Source organism: Natator depressus, chromosome 1, assembly GCF_965152275.1.
Source record: "Natator depressus isolate rNatDep1 chromosome 1, rNatDep2.hap1, whole genome shotgun sequence".
In the NCBI taxonomy this organism is placed as follows: domain Eukaryota; kingdom Metazoa; phylum Chordata; order Testudines; family Cheloniidae; genus Natator; species Natator depressus.
In genome coordinates, this window is record NC_134234.1 from 298,291,135 (window position 1) to 298,307,895 (window position 16,761).

General features: G+C 43.4%; 1 protein-coding gene across 6 annotated transcripts in view; it reads left to right on the forward strand.

The window, feature by feature from the left end:
* ZNF277 (zinc finger protein 277) overlaps positions 1-16,761 on the forward strand; it is an 89,008-nt gene that overhangs the window by 66,071 nt on the left and 6,176 nt on the right. For 5 of the 6 annotated variants that reach the window (XR_012637596.1, XM_074942247.1, XM_074942251.1 and 2 more), the window contains exons 5-8: positions 278-369; positions 2,049-2,159; positions 6,591-6,723; positions 16,081-16,148. Coding sequence is in view for 5 of the 6 variants with exons in the window: in XM_074942247.1 (XP_074798348.1) it covers positions 278-369; positions 2,049-2,159; positions 6,591-6,723; positions 16,081-16,148 (404 nt within the window). In the remaining variant the exon portion in view is untranslated. The remainder of the gene's footprint in view (positions 1-277; positions 370-2,048; positions 2,160-6,590; positions 6,724-16,080; positions 16,149-16,761) is intronic. The other variant, XM_074942249.1, reaches the window with a different exon arrangement.

Below are 16,761 nucleotides of genomic sequence, written 5' to 3' on the forward strand. Positions count from 1 at the left end.
CCATCTAATCTGTACTGCATTATTTGAGTTTCAGAGCTTCTCTGGATTGTACACTACCATTATGTATGCTGTTGAAATCTTTCTAACTTTCAAGATTCAGCTGCATATTCTCATTATTGTGCATTAACGATTAATTATTAAGATATGATATGATATACAGTCGTCCAAAATATAAAATATCTTGATGGAATGATCTTAGCTAGACTTGCTTTTTTTTTTTTTTTTTTTTTTTTTTTTTTTAAGGTTTAGTGTTCAAATACTTTTTCTATTTTCCCAGAGAGAAATTCTGGAGCAACAACAGCGTGAAAGAGATGATATAAGCTTTCATAGCATATGTATGTTCTGCGATAAAGAATTCACAGGAAACAGGTTTGTAGTTTGAGTATATTTACTGTTGTTTTCCTCTTAATTAACCGTTGATTGACCCTGTCCTTTGTTCACTGATTGTAAAATATGCCACTGAGCTGGCTTGTGGATAACAGTAGGGCTCTGGAACTGAGGAAAGATTCTGATGTGATTCTTGGAACCAGACTTCTGTATCCTGTACTGTTAAGAGCTGGAAGTGTTGTTTAGCCCAGAGATTGGGAGCCTGTGAAACCATCTTACACCAGATTTGACCAAGCTAAAGATCAGCATTTGAAGGGATCTTCATCTAATAATCCTCAGATGGAAGTTGAAAGTCAGTTTGTCTAGCTCAGGGGTGGACTAACTTTTTGGCCCCAGGGCCACATCAGGGAATAGAAATTGTATGGAGGGCCATGAATGCTCACAAGGTTGGGGTGCAGGAGGGGGTGTGGGCTCTCGGGTGGGGCTGGGATGAGGAGTTTGGGGTGTAGGAGGGTGCTCTGGGCTGGGACCAAGGGGTTCGGAGGGCAGAAGGGGGATCAGGGCTGGGGCAGGGGTGCGGGAAAGGGTTTGGGTTCTGGCTGGGGGTGCGGGCTCTGGGGTGGGGCTGGGGATGAGAGGTTTGGGGTGCAGAAGGGTGCTCTGGGCTGGGATCGAGGGGTTTAGAGAGCGGGAGGGGGGTCAGGGCTGGGGCAGGGGGTTGGAGCGTGGGGAGAGGCTCAGGGGTGCGGCCCCCGACCCAGCGCTCCAGCCGGAGCACCAGAGCGGGGCTAAGCCGCGTAGTGCAGCCCTGGACCTAGCGCCCCAGCTGGAGCGGGGCCATACCACGTGGCTCGGCCCCCAATCCAGTGCCCCGGCCGGAGCAGGGCCGAGCCACTTGGTGTGGCTCAGGGGCCGGCTTAAATCGGCTCGCGGGCCGGATCTGGCCCATGGGCTGTAGTTTGCCTACCCCTGGTCTAGCTCTATGGGAATATATAAAAGAAGGAAATATGAATCGTCATATGAATAAATGTATGTAAAATGTGGAACTGATCATGAGAGGTGGAAGGACTTTAACGAGTCCTCTGCATGAAATTTAAAAATTAAATGGAAATCCTCCCTAAATATTTTGAAAAGATGGTGATTAAAAAATAAATACAGCTGACCCTTCAAGGAAGTTTTCTAATAGGGAGCATCTTGATTAATTTCTTCCATTCCAAAGACGTAGTGCCTGATTCTGATTTACACCAAGGCCCCATTACATCACGATGAATTTTTGGGTGCATTACAGAAGAAACTTGAGAAGTATATACAGTAGTATTTTTTACATTTTTTTTGTTAGATAACCAGCAGAGAGCAAGCTGAGAAATGACCTCTTATCACGTTTCTCAAAACACCTGTACAAATTAGTAGATGAACTGTAATAATAATGTGGGTCAAAAATAAAATTGTGTTGTTGTTTTCAGTTAGTGGCTCAGATTTCATGCATGTGGACTAAGTAATTGAAGTGTTACTGAAACATGCAGTAGGGCTGAAATTAAAATTTTCTACTTCAGTAAGTCAAACTAATTCCATCCCTACCAGCAACAGAAACGTTATTATTGCTGCTTATTTGATGCTGGCTTGTCTACATTTTAATGCAATTAGTGTGTGGTAAAGCACTAACTCAGTGATTCTCACATGCTTACACAAATATATCCAATGTTCTTTAATATCTTTTGTAGGTCTGTTCTTTTCAATCACATGGCAAGAGATCATGCTTTTAATGTTGGGCTGCCCGATAACATTGTAAATTGTAATGAATTTTTGGCTGCATTACAGAAGAAACTTGACAAGTATGTAATGTTTTTGGAAAAAATAGCCTTAAGTCATTTTACTGTTAGTCTTGAAAGCAATTTGGGCTAAAATGTAAGTGAGCATTCAGGAGGACTTTAAAAATTAGGATGTTGCTCTCTCAGGTGTAATCTTAGAAAATTTACTGTTTTCTTTTCACATTTCATTCTGGCTACTTCATAATTTCTTGTATTATGTACATTGATTTAAGTGATGGATTAAAGGTGTGATCTTTCAACCCTTATGCACACAGAGCTCCCATTGACTGCAGTGAGATTTGTGTGCAGTAAGGGCTACAGTATCAGAGCCTACATGCATTCATAGATCCCAAGGCCAGAGGAGACCATTGTGATCATCTAGTCCAGTGGTTCTCAAACTGTGGGTTGGGACCCCAAAGTGGGTTGCGACTCAATTTTAATGGGGTCACCAGGGCCAGCATTAGACTTGCTGGGATCTGGGGCTGAAGCCCAAGCTCCATTCCCACCCAGGGCGGCGGGGCTTAGGCGCCAGCCCCTCTCCCACTACCCAGGGTGGTGGGGCTCAGGCTCCGGCCCCTTTTCCCCACATCTGGGGCAGCAGGTCTCGGGCTGTGCTCCCACTCCCCGGGGTCATGTAGTAACTTTGTTGTCAGAAGGGGGTCATGGTGCAATGAAGTTGGAGAACCCCATATCTGGTCTGACCTCCAGTATAACACAGGCCATAGAACTTCCCCATAATAATTCCAAGAACAGAGCTTTTAGAAGAACATCCAATCTTGATTTAAAAGATGTCAGTGATGGAGAATCCACCACAACACTTGATAAATTGTTCCAATGGTTAATTACCTTCACTGTTAAAAATTTACACCATGTTTCTAGTCTGAATATGTCTAGCTTCAGCTTCCAGCCGTTGGATCATGTTATACCTTTCTCTGCTAGATTTTCATACTTCTTTGAAATCTTCATACTTCTAGGCAGGTTTTCATACTTCTTATTTTAAACTTCTTTTGGCTAAACAGCTCCTACATCACCCAAGGCAGCACTTCTCTGTCTACCTCCTGTTATCTCTCTCTTTGTATACCAATGGTGCAGGCCCCGGCCTTCTGCATGCTCCTATGCATTTTTCATACTCCCTCCTAGCTCCTCTAGGATACTTGTCTCTCTGCAATACTCCCAGTATCTGTGGTGATACAAACCAGAAAGCTATGTAGGCGTGATCACTGTGGTGTCTGTAAACCCTAGCTCTCCTTTCAAATAAGGATTGAGAAAGTAGATGACAACCATGGCTAGTAAGGGATTTGTTGCTACACACATCAAAAGTGAGCCTCATTGCAAGCAACATCTCTCTGTTCTTACCATATGGAAATTGTTGGTTTCCCGTGGCACGCAAGGGTGAGAGAGCAGACAGCTGAGCCAGTTGCTCAGTGGAAAAACTACTGTATCCATGGCTACTTAAAGAAATTTGATTTGAAACCGGAACAGTTTTAGGAAGTAATTGATGATTCACTGATTGAAAATGACTTAATCATGTGCTTTTTAAAAGATTATGAATCAGAAAACCTTGTGCTGCCAACTAAGTGGTAATTCTGTGTGATGCAAAGTGAGAGATCTGAGTCCAAAAGCCAGCCTTGGCTGCTTGTTCTCCACGTAAGTAGGAGTTGACATCATTTCAGAGTCAGAGTGCTCTTTTGTGTGTGACCAACCCAGAGAGAGTGAGAGAGAGACTACTCAGTATCCCATATTAGTTAATATTCTACCAATGGAAAGCACAGATAAATCTATGTAAATATTATAGTGCTAGAAAAATTTTGTTGTAACATAAATTTTACAAGTGATAAGATCCATAGGAGAACCTCGTTAGTGGCAGCTAAATTAATATATTAGAATAAATTTGAATACATCTAATGTTCATCCACGCCATAAGCCTGTCAGACCCCTTTGAAATAAGGAACTTTTGACAACACTCATTGAGATGAGCCATGTTTCAACATTCAGGGTTACTCCATTAGCAAATACAGCGTGGTCCCAGTAGCTCCCTTACTTTGCCTACTAAACCAGTGACAGTTTTGGTCTACAAGGTCTCGAGATCCATTAACCAGTGGCCTCTCAGCCTTCATGTAATTACATAGCCAGCCACAGTGAAGAGCCCGCCAGTTTTTTGTTCTGCATCCATAGGTGTGGGAAGTTTTACCAGACTTCTGCTTCAGAACAAAAACATTTTTTAAAAAAATTGGGACATATAATTGCCCCCAACTCAGGCAGTGGAGTACACGAGCCCAGCTGCAACAAAGGCCAGGCAGCTCATCCTCTGGTCCCGTCTCTATTCCCAGAATCATCTGAGGCTAAAAAGGGCTAGAGAGGCTTCAAAAGGGGACTTGGGAGAAGTCCTCAAGGGGTAGGCAGCACAGACTCTTCTTCCTCCCTTCCCCCCATGATAGCAGCCTGCTATCAGCTCATGTAAGCAATGACCCAATCAGTGTGTTTCCAGCTGCTCCATCACAGGGTTTTCTTACAGCTCTCAGTCCTAGGGTATTCCCTCCCACTAGAGCCTGATCCCTCCCTAACACTTTCTGTCACTACCAGCCTCAGTTAAATGTGGATTCTGGGATTTACCATAATGGACTCAAATCTGGCATAGCAATTCTTCTCCAGGGGAGGCCCAATAGACCTACTGTGCTGACCCAGTAGACCATTGCGCAATACAGATGAACTGCAAGATCTCCCCTTTTTTTTCCTCCCGAGAGGGATCCAAGGGCAGTAGGCACAGATGCTGTCTCCTAGAGGTAGCCTCCTTTTCCCCTGCTAACCAGAACTATCCAGGAGGGAGAGGGCACTGGTAGTATGGATGGCTCTATACTGGCTGAGAGGGCCAAGTTCTCTGATCTCCTCAACATGGATCACTCCGACCCCATTGTCCAGCCCTCCCAGCTGGCAGTGGAGTACACGAGCCCAGCTGCCACGCAGGCCAGGCAGCTCATCCCCTGCTCCCTTCCCTCTTCCCAGAAGCACCTGAGGCAGAAGAGGGCTAAAGAAACCTCAAAAAGGGAAGTTGGGAGAAGTCATCAAGGGGCAGGACCTTTTCTCTAAGGGACCAATTTGTCACCCAGAGCCAGAACACCTAAAACAAACTGCCTGGTTTTGAGTGATAATATCACATGAGAGGAAGGACTCTCAGAAGGTGTAACCTCTACTTTGCTGGCATCTAGAAAATCTTCCACAAATTCTTCCCATTCCTGAACTTGGTGGAAGTTCAAGCTGTGGTGCAGGAAACATAGCTTCTCTCCTTTGTGATCTTGGAATTCTTACTGATGGGCCTGACTAAGGGCTTCATTGTTTCAACCATAAAAGGTGAAGTGCCTGCGTTGCCCAGCATACTTTCCTCCACAGGCGGGAAGAGGATCTCTTTATACTGGGGTTTCAAGCAGTTTCTCACAACTGCATCTTTATCCTCCTACGATTCATCAAGGGCTGCCATGGGACCTCAGTTTGGTTTTTAAAGTCCTGTCCCGACGTCCCTTTGAGCACCTCAGGAAGGTATCCAGATATTTCTTCTCCATCAAAATGACCTTCCTGGTAGACATTGCCATCACTTGAAGGGTGTCGGAGCTTGGGGTATTATCTATTGATGAACTGCATATTCCACAATGATAAAGTGGTTCTTCAATCAGACCTGGCCTTTTCCCAAAAAATTAACTTATTTTTTTCACAAAGAGGAAATTTTTGATAAATAAAAATAAATAAATAACATCCTTTTATTTTTTTTTGTATGTATTTTAATAGTTTCTTAACTTGTCATCTGGGTGTGTTTGGTTGACTATGCCATGGTCTGACTCTGTCCTGCACCACTTTAAGATACCTCAAGATAAATTCTTGAATATCTCTTTCATTTAGCTTGGTCTCACATTCTTAGGATTAATCCTACCATATATCTCTTCAGTTTAATTAAATGTTATTAAATTGTTTTGTTTTCATGCAAAATCTTTCCACTGTATGGCTATCATTCAGGCTCTCAGTACATACTTTTGCAATATTCTATGTCAGCGGTTCTCAAACTGTGGGTTGTGACCCCATTTTAATGGGGTCACCAGGCTGGCGTTAGACTTGCTGGGACCCAGGGCCAAAGCTGAAGCCCGAGCCCAGCATCCGCGGGGATGAAGCCTGAGCCTGAGCCCCATCGCCCAGGGCCAAAGCCTGAATGCTGCAGCCTTCGGTGGCAGGGCTCAGTTAATAGGCTCCCAACCTGGGGCTGAAGCCCTTGGGCTTTGGCGTCCTCTCCTTCCCTTTCCCCCCTGCCCCAACCTGGGGCGATGGAGCTCGGGCAGGCTCAGACTTTGGTCCCCCCTTGTGGGATCATGTAGTAATTTTTGTTGTCAAAAGGGGGTTGCGGTGCAATGAAGTTTGAGAACCTCGGTCTATGTTAAATTGTCTTTTAATCTGTTTACCTTTTTATCTTAGTTTGCAGTGTTTATACTGTGAGAAAACCTTCAGAGACAAAAATACACTTAAAGATCACATGAGAAAAAAGCAGCATCGCAGAATCAATGCCAAAAATACAGAATATGACAGATTTTATATCATTAATTACTTGGTAAGAGGTTTTTTATATAATTAGTAAATTGACTGTGGAGCTGCAGAAAATATCTTGTTAAGACTGAATAATTCTGAACAAGCAGTTAGCATAAAGGTCAAAATTCAAGTGAAGGACACTTAAGAAATATGCTTAATTATCAAATGATATTTTGGATAATTATTGAATGACAGAATAATAAATGTTTTAGAATTCTAAGACACTCAGGAATACTCAGTTTGAAGACACTATGATTAAAGTCATTAGCATTCAATCTCAGCTTTAATAAGCAGGAGGGAAAATTAAATACAGTAATGAAATAAAGGGAGAGCGAATTAGAATGTTGTTGGATTGGAGTTTGTTTTCTAGTAGGTTTAAGCTGAAAATATTCTTTAGGCTACACAGTATATGCAAGGAAGCTAATCAGTGGCTTTCAAGTGGAATAGAAAATAAGGCTGGATTTTTTTCCCAAGGTGATGTGTAGTCTGTGATAGGTATTAACAAATTCCACCTAGGTATTTACATTTGGTCTAAATCTCCTTCTGTGTATAAACAGCAGTTTTTCGCTCCATCCTTAACTTTTGTGTGGAGTAGCTGTTCCAAAATCTGCCACGTTCTACCCCAGAAGTTGCTGCAGTTCAGTTGTGGATAAAGTGTTTTATATCAATATTACACTTGTGTTGATATCCATGTGAACCTATGGCCTGCAAGCCAGATGCGGCCCGCTGCTTCATTTAATCCGGCCCACAGCAACTGTCCACGCCGCAAACTGAAAGCCCCGAGCCACCCCTGCCCCCTGGCGCTGGAGCCATGAGTGCCAGGTCGCCCCGCTGTGGAGGGAAGCTGGGGTTGCCAGTCCCAGAAGCGACTGTGCTGCCCCTGCCCGCCCCCAGTGCTGGCTCCGCAGCTCCCATTGGCCAGGAACCGCAGTTTATGGGAGTTGCAGGTGTGGGCAGTGCACACCGCGCAGAGCCCCCTGGCCCGTCCGCCTAGGGGCCGGGCATGGCGTCTGCTTCTGGGAGCAGCATGGAGGCAGGGAGCCTGCCTTAGTCCCGCTGGGCCTCCAACCGGGAGCCACCTCAAGGTAAGCACCACCTGGCCGGAGCCCACACCCCAAACTCGCTGCCCCAAGTTGGAACCCCCTCCCACACCCTAACTACCTCCCAGACCCTGCACCACATCCCCTGCCCCAGGTCGGAACCCCCTCCCACACCCTAACTCCCTCCCAGATCCTGCATCCTAACCCCCCCCTGCCCCAACCCTGAGCCCCCTCCTGCATCCAAACTCCCTCCCGGATCCCAGACCTCAAACCTCCTCCTGCACCGTAACCCCTTGCCCCAGCCCTGAACCCGCTTCCGCACTCCAAACGCTTGGCCCCAGCCGAGAGCCCCCTTCTGCACCCGAAGCCCCTCATCCCCAGCCCGACCCCAGAGCCTGCACTCCCAGCCGGAGCCCTCACCCCCTCCTGCACGCCAACCTCCTGCCCCAGCCTGGAGCCCCCTCCCAGATCCCGAACTCCTCATTTCTGGCCCCACCCTGGAGCCTAGGGGAAGCCCCGAGACACCGTGTCCTTTCCATTCCCCCCCACAGCCCCGTGGGGCTGTGTGTGGCCCACGACTGACTTTTTCTGTGAGTCAGTGGCCCCTGGTCAGAAAAAAGGTTCCCCACCTCTACTCTAAAGTCTGATCTGCAGGGCTAGAGAAACGAGAGCTTTATATTAGTTGAAAAGAAGGGGTTCCCAGGCTCCCAACAGGCCCAGTGTTTGCTGCCAGCTCTGCAAGATCCTGAGATATCAGACCTAAATATGATATTGTGGTTTTTTTAAAGGCACTACGTTAGGTAATTTTAGAGGTTTCATGGCTTACTCACAGTCCTGTAAATATAAGAGTATGTCTTTACTGCAGTTAGCTGGGGTTCTTACTTCGGTATTCTCCCTACCTTCTTCCCATCCACACACAAAAACTTCTAATCTGAGTTTGGTGATTTTTTAGCTGGGCCAGCTGGAGATATGGGTTTGAGCATGGGTGCCACTTTGCAGTGAAGATGCCAGGTAAATAATTGGAGTACTAATAGTCCTCCAGTGCCTTCCCATAGTTCCCCCATGTGCCCAGAAGGATAGATGAGTTCTCCCACAATTTTCTGGGAAAGACTAATGGAGTGTCACAGTTTTCTGCTGCACAAAGAACCATGGATGTGTCTCCAGAAGTCTTAGCAACACATGCGGGTAAATACAGCACTAATGAGGACACAGTAGTTTGGTGTGCCTGCTCATACCCAAGCTAGGCTTACCCTGGTGCCAATCACCCAGGCTAATGCTGCATTGAAGACATTGCCTAAGAAGCAAGTCCTTTAAGGGTGAGGGATACTAAAAGTAGTCCTGTAAAAACGCTAAATCTCAAATATTTTAAGTAGCTTTTCAGTAACATGACAATATTTGTGATGGTGTGTTAATAAGGTTTTATTGACACTTGTTTTGAATGACCATAACTCTGCCCTGACTCTGACTCTCATTGGTAAATGCAGCCATCCCATACCCATGCCAAGAAAACCTCTATACCACACTTTAACATCATGTTTTTTTATTTAGCATTTATCTTTGACTACACTCTAACCACTAGCCTACCCCTACCCAATACTTAAACCTTTCAAATCTTTGAGCTGCTGCCAAATATCTACCATTCTTTATATATATGTAATATTTATTTAATAAATATATATATATATATATTTAAAAACAAAAATCAACCACACCGTGGTTTCCTTCTTTCCCCTTAAAAGTACATTAGTGTGAAGTGCAAGATGTCATAATCAGCCCAGGCCCAATGACATGCAAAGTCAATATCTTTTGACTCCTACACAGCACTTGATTCAAGGTCTCGAATATCTGACCTTGTAATTGTGCCATTATTGTGTACAGAAAAACTGCCTTCGGTTTTATTACAAGGTTCTAAAATCTCTCTCCTTCAGAATCCTGGATGCTTGAGCCCTTGTAGCTTGAACCCAAAGGGTCCAAAGATGCCCCAGCAAGCCTCTTAACCCAGGCTGACAGATTTGGGATAGCAGTGCTTGTGCTAGCTCTCTAAAAATAGCTGTGTTGACAGTGCTTTGAAGTTGCGACTCAGGCTGGACCTTGGACTCCAAAACCCACCCCTCCCTCTTGGCTTCAGAGCCTCAGTGCCAGCCCGAGCTGTAACTTCAAAGTGCTATCTACGCAGCTGTTTTTAGAGTGCTAGCGCAAGGCCCACTAGCCTAAGTCTGTCAGCTCGGGCTGGGAGGCTCGCTGCTGTGGATTGTGTAGACACACCCCGGGTCACCTGGCTTTCTAGGTGAAAGGATACAAAAAAGTACAGATACTGTTTAAAAAAAAGAAAAAAAAAAACCCTGTGAAACATTTGTAAATCCGTTTACTGACATAATGACAAATGACAGACTAGTGTGGGATGGTATAAAGGTTTCCTTTAGCATCAGTCTGAAGTGTAAGAACGTTTCCTACACTCTGAAGGGTGCTTGCACTCTTAGTGTTCTCTGGTGCCTTTTTATCTATTTTTACACAGAGCAGGCAATGAGATTCAAGAGAAATGCAGACTGCAATACGTTCAATGCGGTTTCAATGGATTACCCTGTACTCACAAAAACATAATGTTAGTTCCTACTGTGCACATTTGGACCATGATGATAATGGTAATGTGATGAAGCTGTTTTTGAGTTGAATCCAGGTTCAGCACAAGAACTGAAGCTGCCCAGGGCCTGTTTTCCATAATGACATGACATGACATACATTGCTGTTCCTCAACTTTTTTGCGTTGTTTGCATGTTTAACTGTTTAAAGCAAGCCATATTAAGCTTTTCTAGTTTCTCATCCCCTGTGAAAGCTCTTTGCCTTTGCTGTACTTGAAATGTCCAGGAGATTCACAGCTTTCAATATAGCTAGCAGAATGTGGCTATTACATGTCAGTCATTCATTACAGAGCATTGCTTGATATAAAGATCTGTGGCTTCTGATTAAATGTGACTTTTGGTTTTTGGGGTGGGTTTTTTTTGTTCTGTTTAATAGACAAACTAGAGAGTTTTCAGAATGAAACAGCAAATACCTTTCCAAATGTCAGTTCTGTGAAGCTTAGTGTTGTAAAAATGGGTCTTTAGTAGTAAGCACCATTATAATCTCCAGCCCTTTTTAAATACACACAATAAACCTCTTGAAATGGTAGCTGGATCTTAACCTATTTACATGGAAGCCTATTTATATGTTTTTGTAATTAAAAGTATTCCTTTTTAAAGCAGACTTTATCTGTGTCCCTGCTCTTTTTATAATTTTGCTTTACATATGAACCTTCACAGAGCACTGTGTTAAATGGTCTTTATGGTTATAGTCAGGCCAGGGCTGGAGATTTTTTTTGTTTTTGTGGGGGTGTTTTAAATACGTCTTTTTGTTCACATGTATTGAGAGCTTTTATTGAATTGTTTCACAAACTTCAGCCCCATTCCTGCTCCTATTGAAGTCAGTGGCAAAACTCCTGTTGACTTCAGTTGGAGCAGAAACATATCCTTTGTTTTTCTGAATTATGCTTTTGGCTTCATTAGCATTTATAGTGTAATTAATTATGAGGATTTCCTTTCTGAACTGAGAAGTGGCATTTTATGGCTTACTTCTTCTGTGTATTGGTCCTTCCCTGCCTTAAGTAGCCTACTTGACATTGCAGGGAATTATGTAAATGTAGGGTCATGTATCAATAAGTCATCTTCTGATTTACCAAGATTCCTTAGCTGTCTGACATCACTTAAAAGTGGCTTTTGTTGTGCTGCCATGATAATTAATCACATATTTTGTTGAGTTCTATACAGTAGTACACGTGATCTTTAGCTATGTAAGGATAGATGCTTTTCTTGAAACTTCGTTAGCTTTGTAATTTCAGCCCTAAGCAACAATCAAAAGGTTATTTATGATGTATTTAATATTTTTGTTGTATTAGGGTGGGATTTTCAAAAGGTAGAAGACTCAGGCTCACAAATCCCATTGAAAATCAAGAGGACTTGTGCTTCGGAGTCATTTAGGCATGTTTCAAAATCCCAGAGGCCCCCTTTAGGATCAGGGACTCTCTGTAGGCATTATATGAGCACATTAGATAGGGCTCCTGCTCCGAGGAGCTTACAATATAAACAGACAAGACTAACACATGATAAGACAAACAACCTGGAAACATCACATCACAGGTACATGTATAGTCCTTTTAAAAACAGGATTTTCCCCAGAAGCTTTTTCCACTCCACTTCCCCTTGCTTCTGTCTGCCCTTTCCATAATAATGTCTGGGTCCAGTGGTGGGGGGGAAACCCTGACAGTCTCTGATGATGTCTGTTCTTACAGGGCCTGGCCCAAAACCCATAATTCAGGGCCACAGAATGGTGGTAGGCAGTCTTGCTGCTTCCTCCTCCACCCTGAAGGGGGTTGAGAGCACTGTCTTTAGGGGCTGGGTCACAGCCAGTCTAGCAGATCCTTCCCCTTTGTGTATCCATTGGAGTGTGGCCAGGAGGACTGGAAATATTGGGCATGCATTTCCCTAATCAGTTACACATTTAATTTTAAATTGGCTGACAATAGGCCATAGAGTAGAGCCCTGCGTGGGACTATTTTTTAATACCACTCCCACCCGCTCCTGCTATTATGGCAGCAGGTCCCTGTGGGACCCGCAGGATCCCAGTCCTGCTGCAGGTCTTTACCCTAGTCCCTCACAGGGGCTCTAACATAGAGTAAAGCAATGGCACTCTAATGAATGGATTTATTTTCAAATTATAAAAATTTGCTGAAATGCATACACGTCTCTCACAGGAATTTTATTTCTTAAAGTCATTTTTGATATATTTTTTTAAAGAGTAAACTGATCTTTTTTTCTTGCGGCCAAACTGCAAATAATAGTTACCCTGTATGTTTTGTTTTCTGGCTACTTGCTGGCTGAGCTTGGGAAGGACTTGTGCTCAACTTGATGGCATTTCTCTGTCTGTAATGTGATAGCTTTTGAACATCACATCCAGTCAATTCCAAAATTTCAGGGAATGTTCTAGGCATCAGTGTCCAGACCTGATTGATTTGTGGGGAAATTGGAAGACCAAAAGGGGGAAAATAGGATGAACCCTCTGCCAGCTGCAACTGGTTGATAGCATCTGTTTACCCCTTCCTTCCTAACACTCCTACCTCATCTCTTGTCTCTTCTCCCAGTAGAATTTTAACATGTTGACACACTGAATGACTTATTTCCCAAACGGAGAGAAGAATTATGGTGGGTCTGGCATGGGTATGTGGGTATGCACACAGCCCATGGCATGGGGGAGGAGGTGGTGAGGACACACAAACCCCTGACAGGCAGGAGGTTGCGGGACTCTGTTACAGGGAAAGGGAGAAAAGGGGCCACACAGGGCCTCTAACATGGGGAGTATGGGGGTCAGACAGCCCCTGGGATGGGAATAAATGGGTAGAGAGAGGGTAATGAGAGCTCACGGGGAGCCCCTGCCATGGGGGGAGAATGGAGAACCATGGAATGGGTGGAGGAAGGAATGTGAGGGTATACAAAAGGCTAGGTGGGGAGAAGTTGGGGGACCCCAGTATAGGGGTCAGGGGAATAGGAGTGTACATAGAGTCCCTGCCATGAGGGGGATGATAGGGGACCCTCGAATGGGGGAAGGGGACACACACAACCTCTGGTGTGGGGGGAAGAATGGGGAAATCTGGTATGGGAGAAGGGGAGCACACACAGCTTGGCGTGCAGATGAAGAAGGGACTGAAAGGCTCCATTTCCATGCGTCTTAGGAGCTGTGCATCTAGGGAAGGTGCCTGCCATGCAGAGTTCCACTAGTGTGTGGCTTCAGAACCCCTGGATGCCAGTTGACAGCTTCTGTAAGCCCTCCAAGCCAGTGCTTCGGCCCCTTCTCCTCATGATGGTGCATGCTCCCTCAGCTAGGCACACAGTCCCACATCTGTCGAAATCTGAAAGTGATAGGCAATGGCAGAAAAATCCATCTTTATGGATTCATGCTGTATCTTGGGAGAGAGAATAGTAAAATATGCAGCCATTCATGTCTACAGAACTCATTTTACACAGAGCCTTGAAGGTGACCTGCAAAGAAAGTTTCAAAACCTGTTCTTGTGTTTTTGGTTTGTTTGGGTTTTTGTTTGTTCGTTTTTTGGTTTTGGGGGTTGGGGGGGTGGTTCTTTATGGTATAATAAAAGGCCTGAATGCTGTTTTAAAACATGTATTTTCTACTTTTTGAACTATTAAAAATGTTAAGTCTAGTTTTTTCCCCTGGTTTTGCAAAAAAAAAAAAAAAAAAATTTAGAGGTCTCAGGAGATATTTATAGAGTTCTCACATCTCAGATGAAGAGGCAGGGATGTTGAATTTTTTTAAGACATCCCTTTGTGCCAGATGCTCATTAGACACTAAAATTTAAATGTGCACATAAGCCAAAAAAAGAATTTTTAACAATCTAACTAAAAGTCCCCCCCCCCCCCCCCCCCCAGTCTCTTGGTTCTTATGATATTGTAGCTTCACTAGTTCACCACTCACCAGGGAAGATCAGACCTGAATTTTTTATGTAAAAAAGCTAGCCGTCAACCAGCCACCCACACACACACAAAAGCCCCTCTTATGTACTTTGCTTTCTATGTAAGCATTGCAAAGAAACAAAAGGTCGTACCCAATTATTTTCCCCTTCCCCTTTTTGCAGTTCACATTTAACCAAAAGGTAAAGTTTGATTTTTTTTTTCCTTTTCTTTTGAAGATACTCTCTTGTGCCCATAGACTTCAAGGTAGCAGGGAAGAAAAATTGTGAAAATATCTGTTAATTTTGCAGTCATGAACTGCTATTCTGTCATTACAGGCTGTGGTGTTGGCAGCCACAGTTTCCATAGGAAATGGTGGTGTGTAGCTGTGACAACGTGTGGGGAGAGGTGTTAATAGCTGCACATTATCTCAGAAAAATGGTGACATTAATGAGTCTCCACTGTAACTTGGAGAGTTTACACACTAGAGCGTAACATCTCTGAATTAATTACTGAATTTTCATTCTGTAAATGGTAATGGCATCATGTTAAGGGCTATCAGAGATGTTTGTGTGTGCTCCATTTACCTGATAGATTGTAACAGCTTTGGAAATTCTCATTAAACTGTTAAATGGTGGATATCTTTCTTTTCTTTTTCTTTTTCTTTTTCTTTTTTTTTAATAAAACCACATTGACAATAATAGCATTTGTTACCAGGGTATACTTAATAATGAATATCTTTATTAGAGTGACTGAGTATTCTAATAGAGGGGACAGGGCATGTTCAAATATTTAGGCTCCCTGTTTAAAAGTTTCCCATATGTATCTGAGATGTGTCAAAAAGTTGGGGCCAAGATAATTAAATATGATGTGTGTATACCACAAGTGTAGAAAGTATGAATACAAAAAAACTACTTAAATTGTTGGTTCTGGTTTATTTTTGAAGGCGGCAAGACTCTTTCAGAGAAAGAAACACTAGAGAGAGAAAGTTAAAGCATAACTGTTGGGATATAGAACAGTGTTCTTCAGCCTAGGACTGGCGCTATAATTATTCTTTATATTACAGTCACACCTAGTGGTCCCAGCTGAAACTGGAGCCCCATTGTGCTAGGCAGGGGACGGATCACTTGATGATTACCTCTTCTGTTCGTTCCCCCTGGGGCACCTGGCATTGGCCACTGTCGGAAGACAGAATACTAGGCAAGATGGACCTTTGGTCTGACCCAGTATGGCCGTTCTTATGTTTTTATGACACTTTTTCCATGATTGCATTGTGACTCCATCAGATGATGAAATGATCCTCCAGCTGTTAAAGATTGAGTACCATTGTGTTAGTGCATTTTGGAGCACATCTCACTTATAGTCATGATGTTGACTTGCTCCTGTGTAAGCAATAGATCAGAAAATAGAGGGGTTTTTTTCATAATATTCACAGCATTGGGGGTGGGGGAAACTTGCTAAAAAATTAAAATCTTCAACCAGCTCTAATACTGGTTGTCTGTTGTGATGTAATCCTGTCTTCAGAGATCCAAAAGGGCTTCCAGTAAGTTGGTGGAACTGGAAACCATATGTATGCATTGAAAGTCAGCTTTGACTTATTGTGCATAAATGTGAATCTCTAGGCAAACATGGCTTTCCTTTAAACTGGGACCTCTCACTTGTTTTTTATTATGAATAAGGTGAATAAAATTATGTTTAAAAGAATTACTTTAATTTAAATCCACAAACATATAAGAGTAAATCCAGAATAAGATGTTGACTGTGACTTAAGAAGTTTTACATTCATTCGTTTCTTAACATGTGGCACCTGTGTGGAAGTTATTTTTTTCCTTTATTTCTCAATTCCAGGAATTTGGAAAGTCGTGGGAGGAAGTTCAATCGGAAGATGACCGAGAATTGCTAGATAACCTGGAAGAGTAAGAGTTATATAGCCATTTTATGCAAGTTAATGGGGAGTTTTTGCTTGGTATGCAATTTGAAAAGACTCATAACATAGTCAAATCAAGCTAGTTTTCATCAGAACGCTTAGACTCATAGACTTTAAGGTCAGAAGGGACCATTATGATCATCTAGTCTGACCTCCTACACAATGCAGGCCACAGGATCTCACCCACCCACTCCTGTCCTTCTCTGTATCGGCAATACCTCCCAGCTTTGTGTCATCCGCAAACTTTATTAGCACATTCCCGCTTTTTGTGCCAAGTCAGTAATAAAAAGATTAAATAAGATTGGTCCCAAAACCGATCCTGGAGGAACTCCACTAGTAACCTCCTTCCAGCCTGATAGTTCCCCTTTCAGTGTGACCTGCTGTAGTCTCCCCTTTAACCAGTTCCTTATCCACCTTTCAGTTTTCATATTGAGCCCCATCTTTTCCAATTTAGCTAATAATTCTCCATGTGGAACCATATCAAATGCCTTACTGAAATTGAGGTAAATTAGATCCACTGCATTCCCTTTGTCTAAAAAATCTGTTACCTTCTCAAAGAAGGAGATCAGGTTAGTTTGACACGATCTACCTTTTGTAAAGCG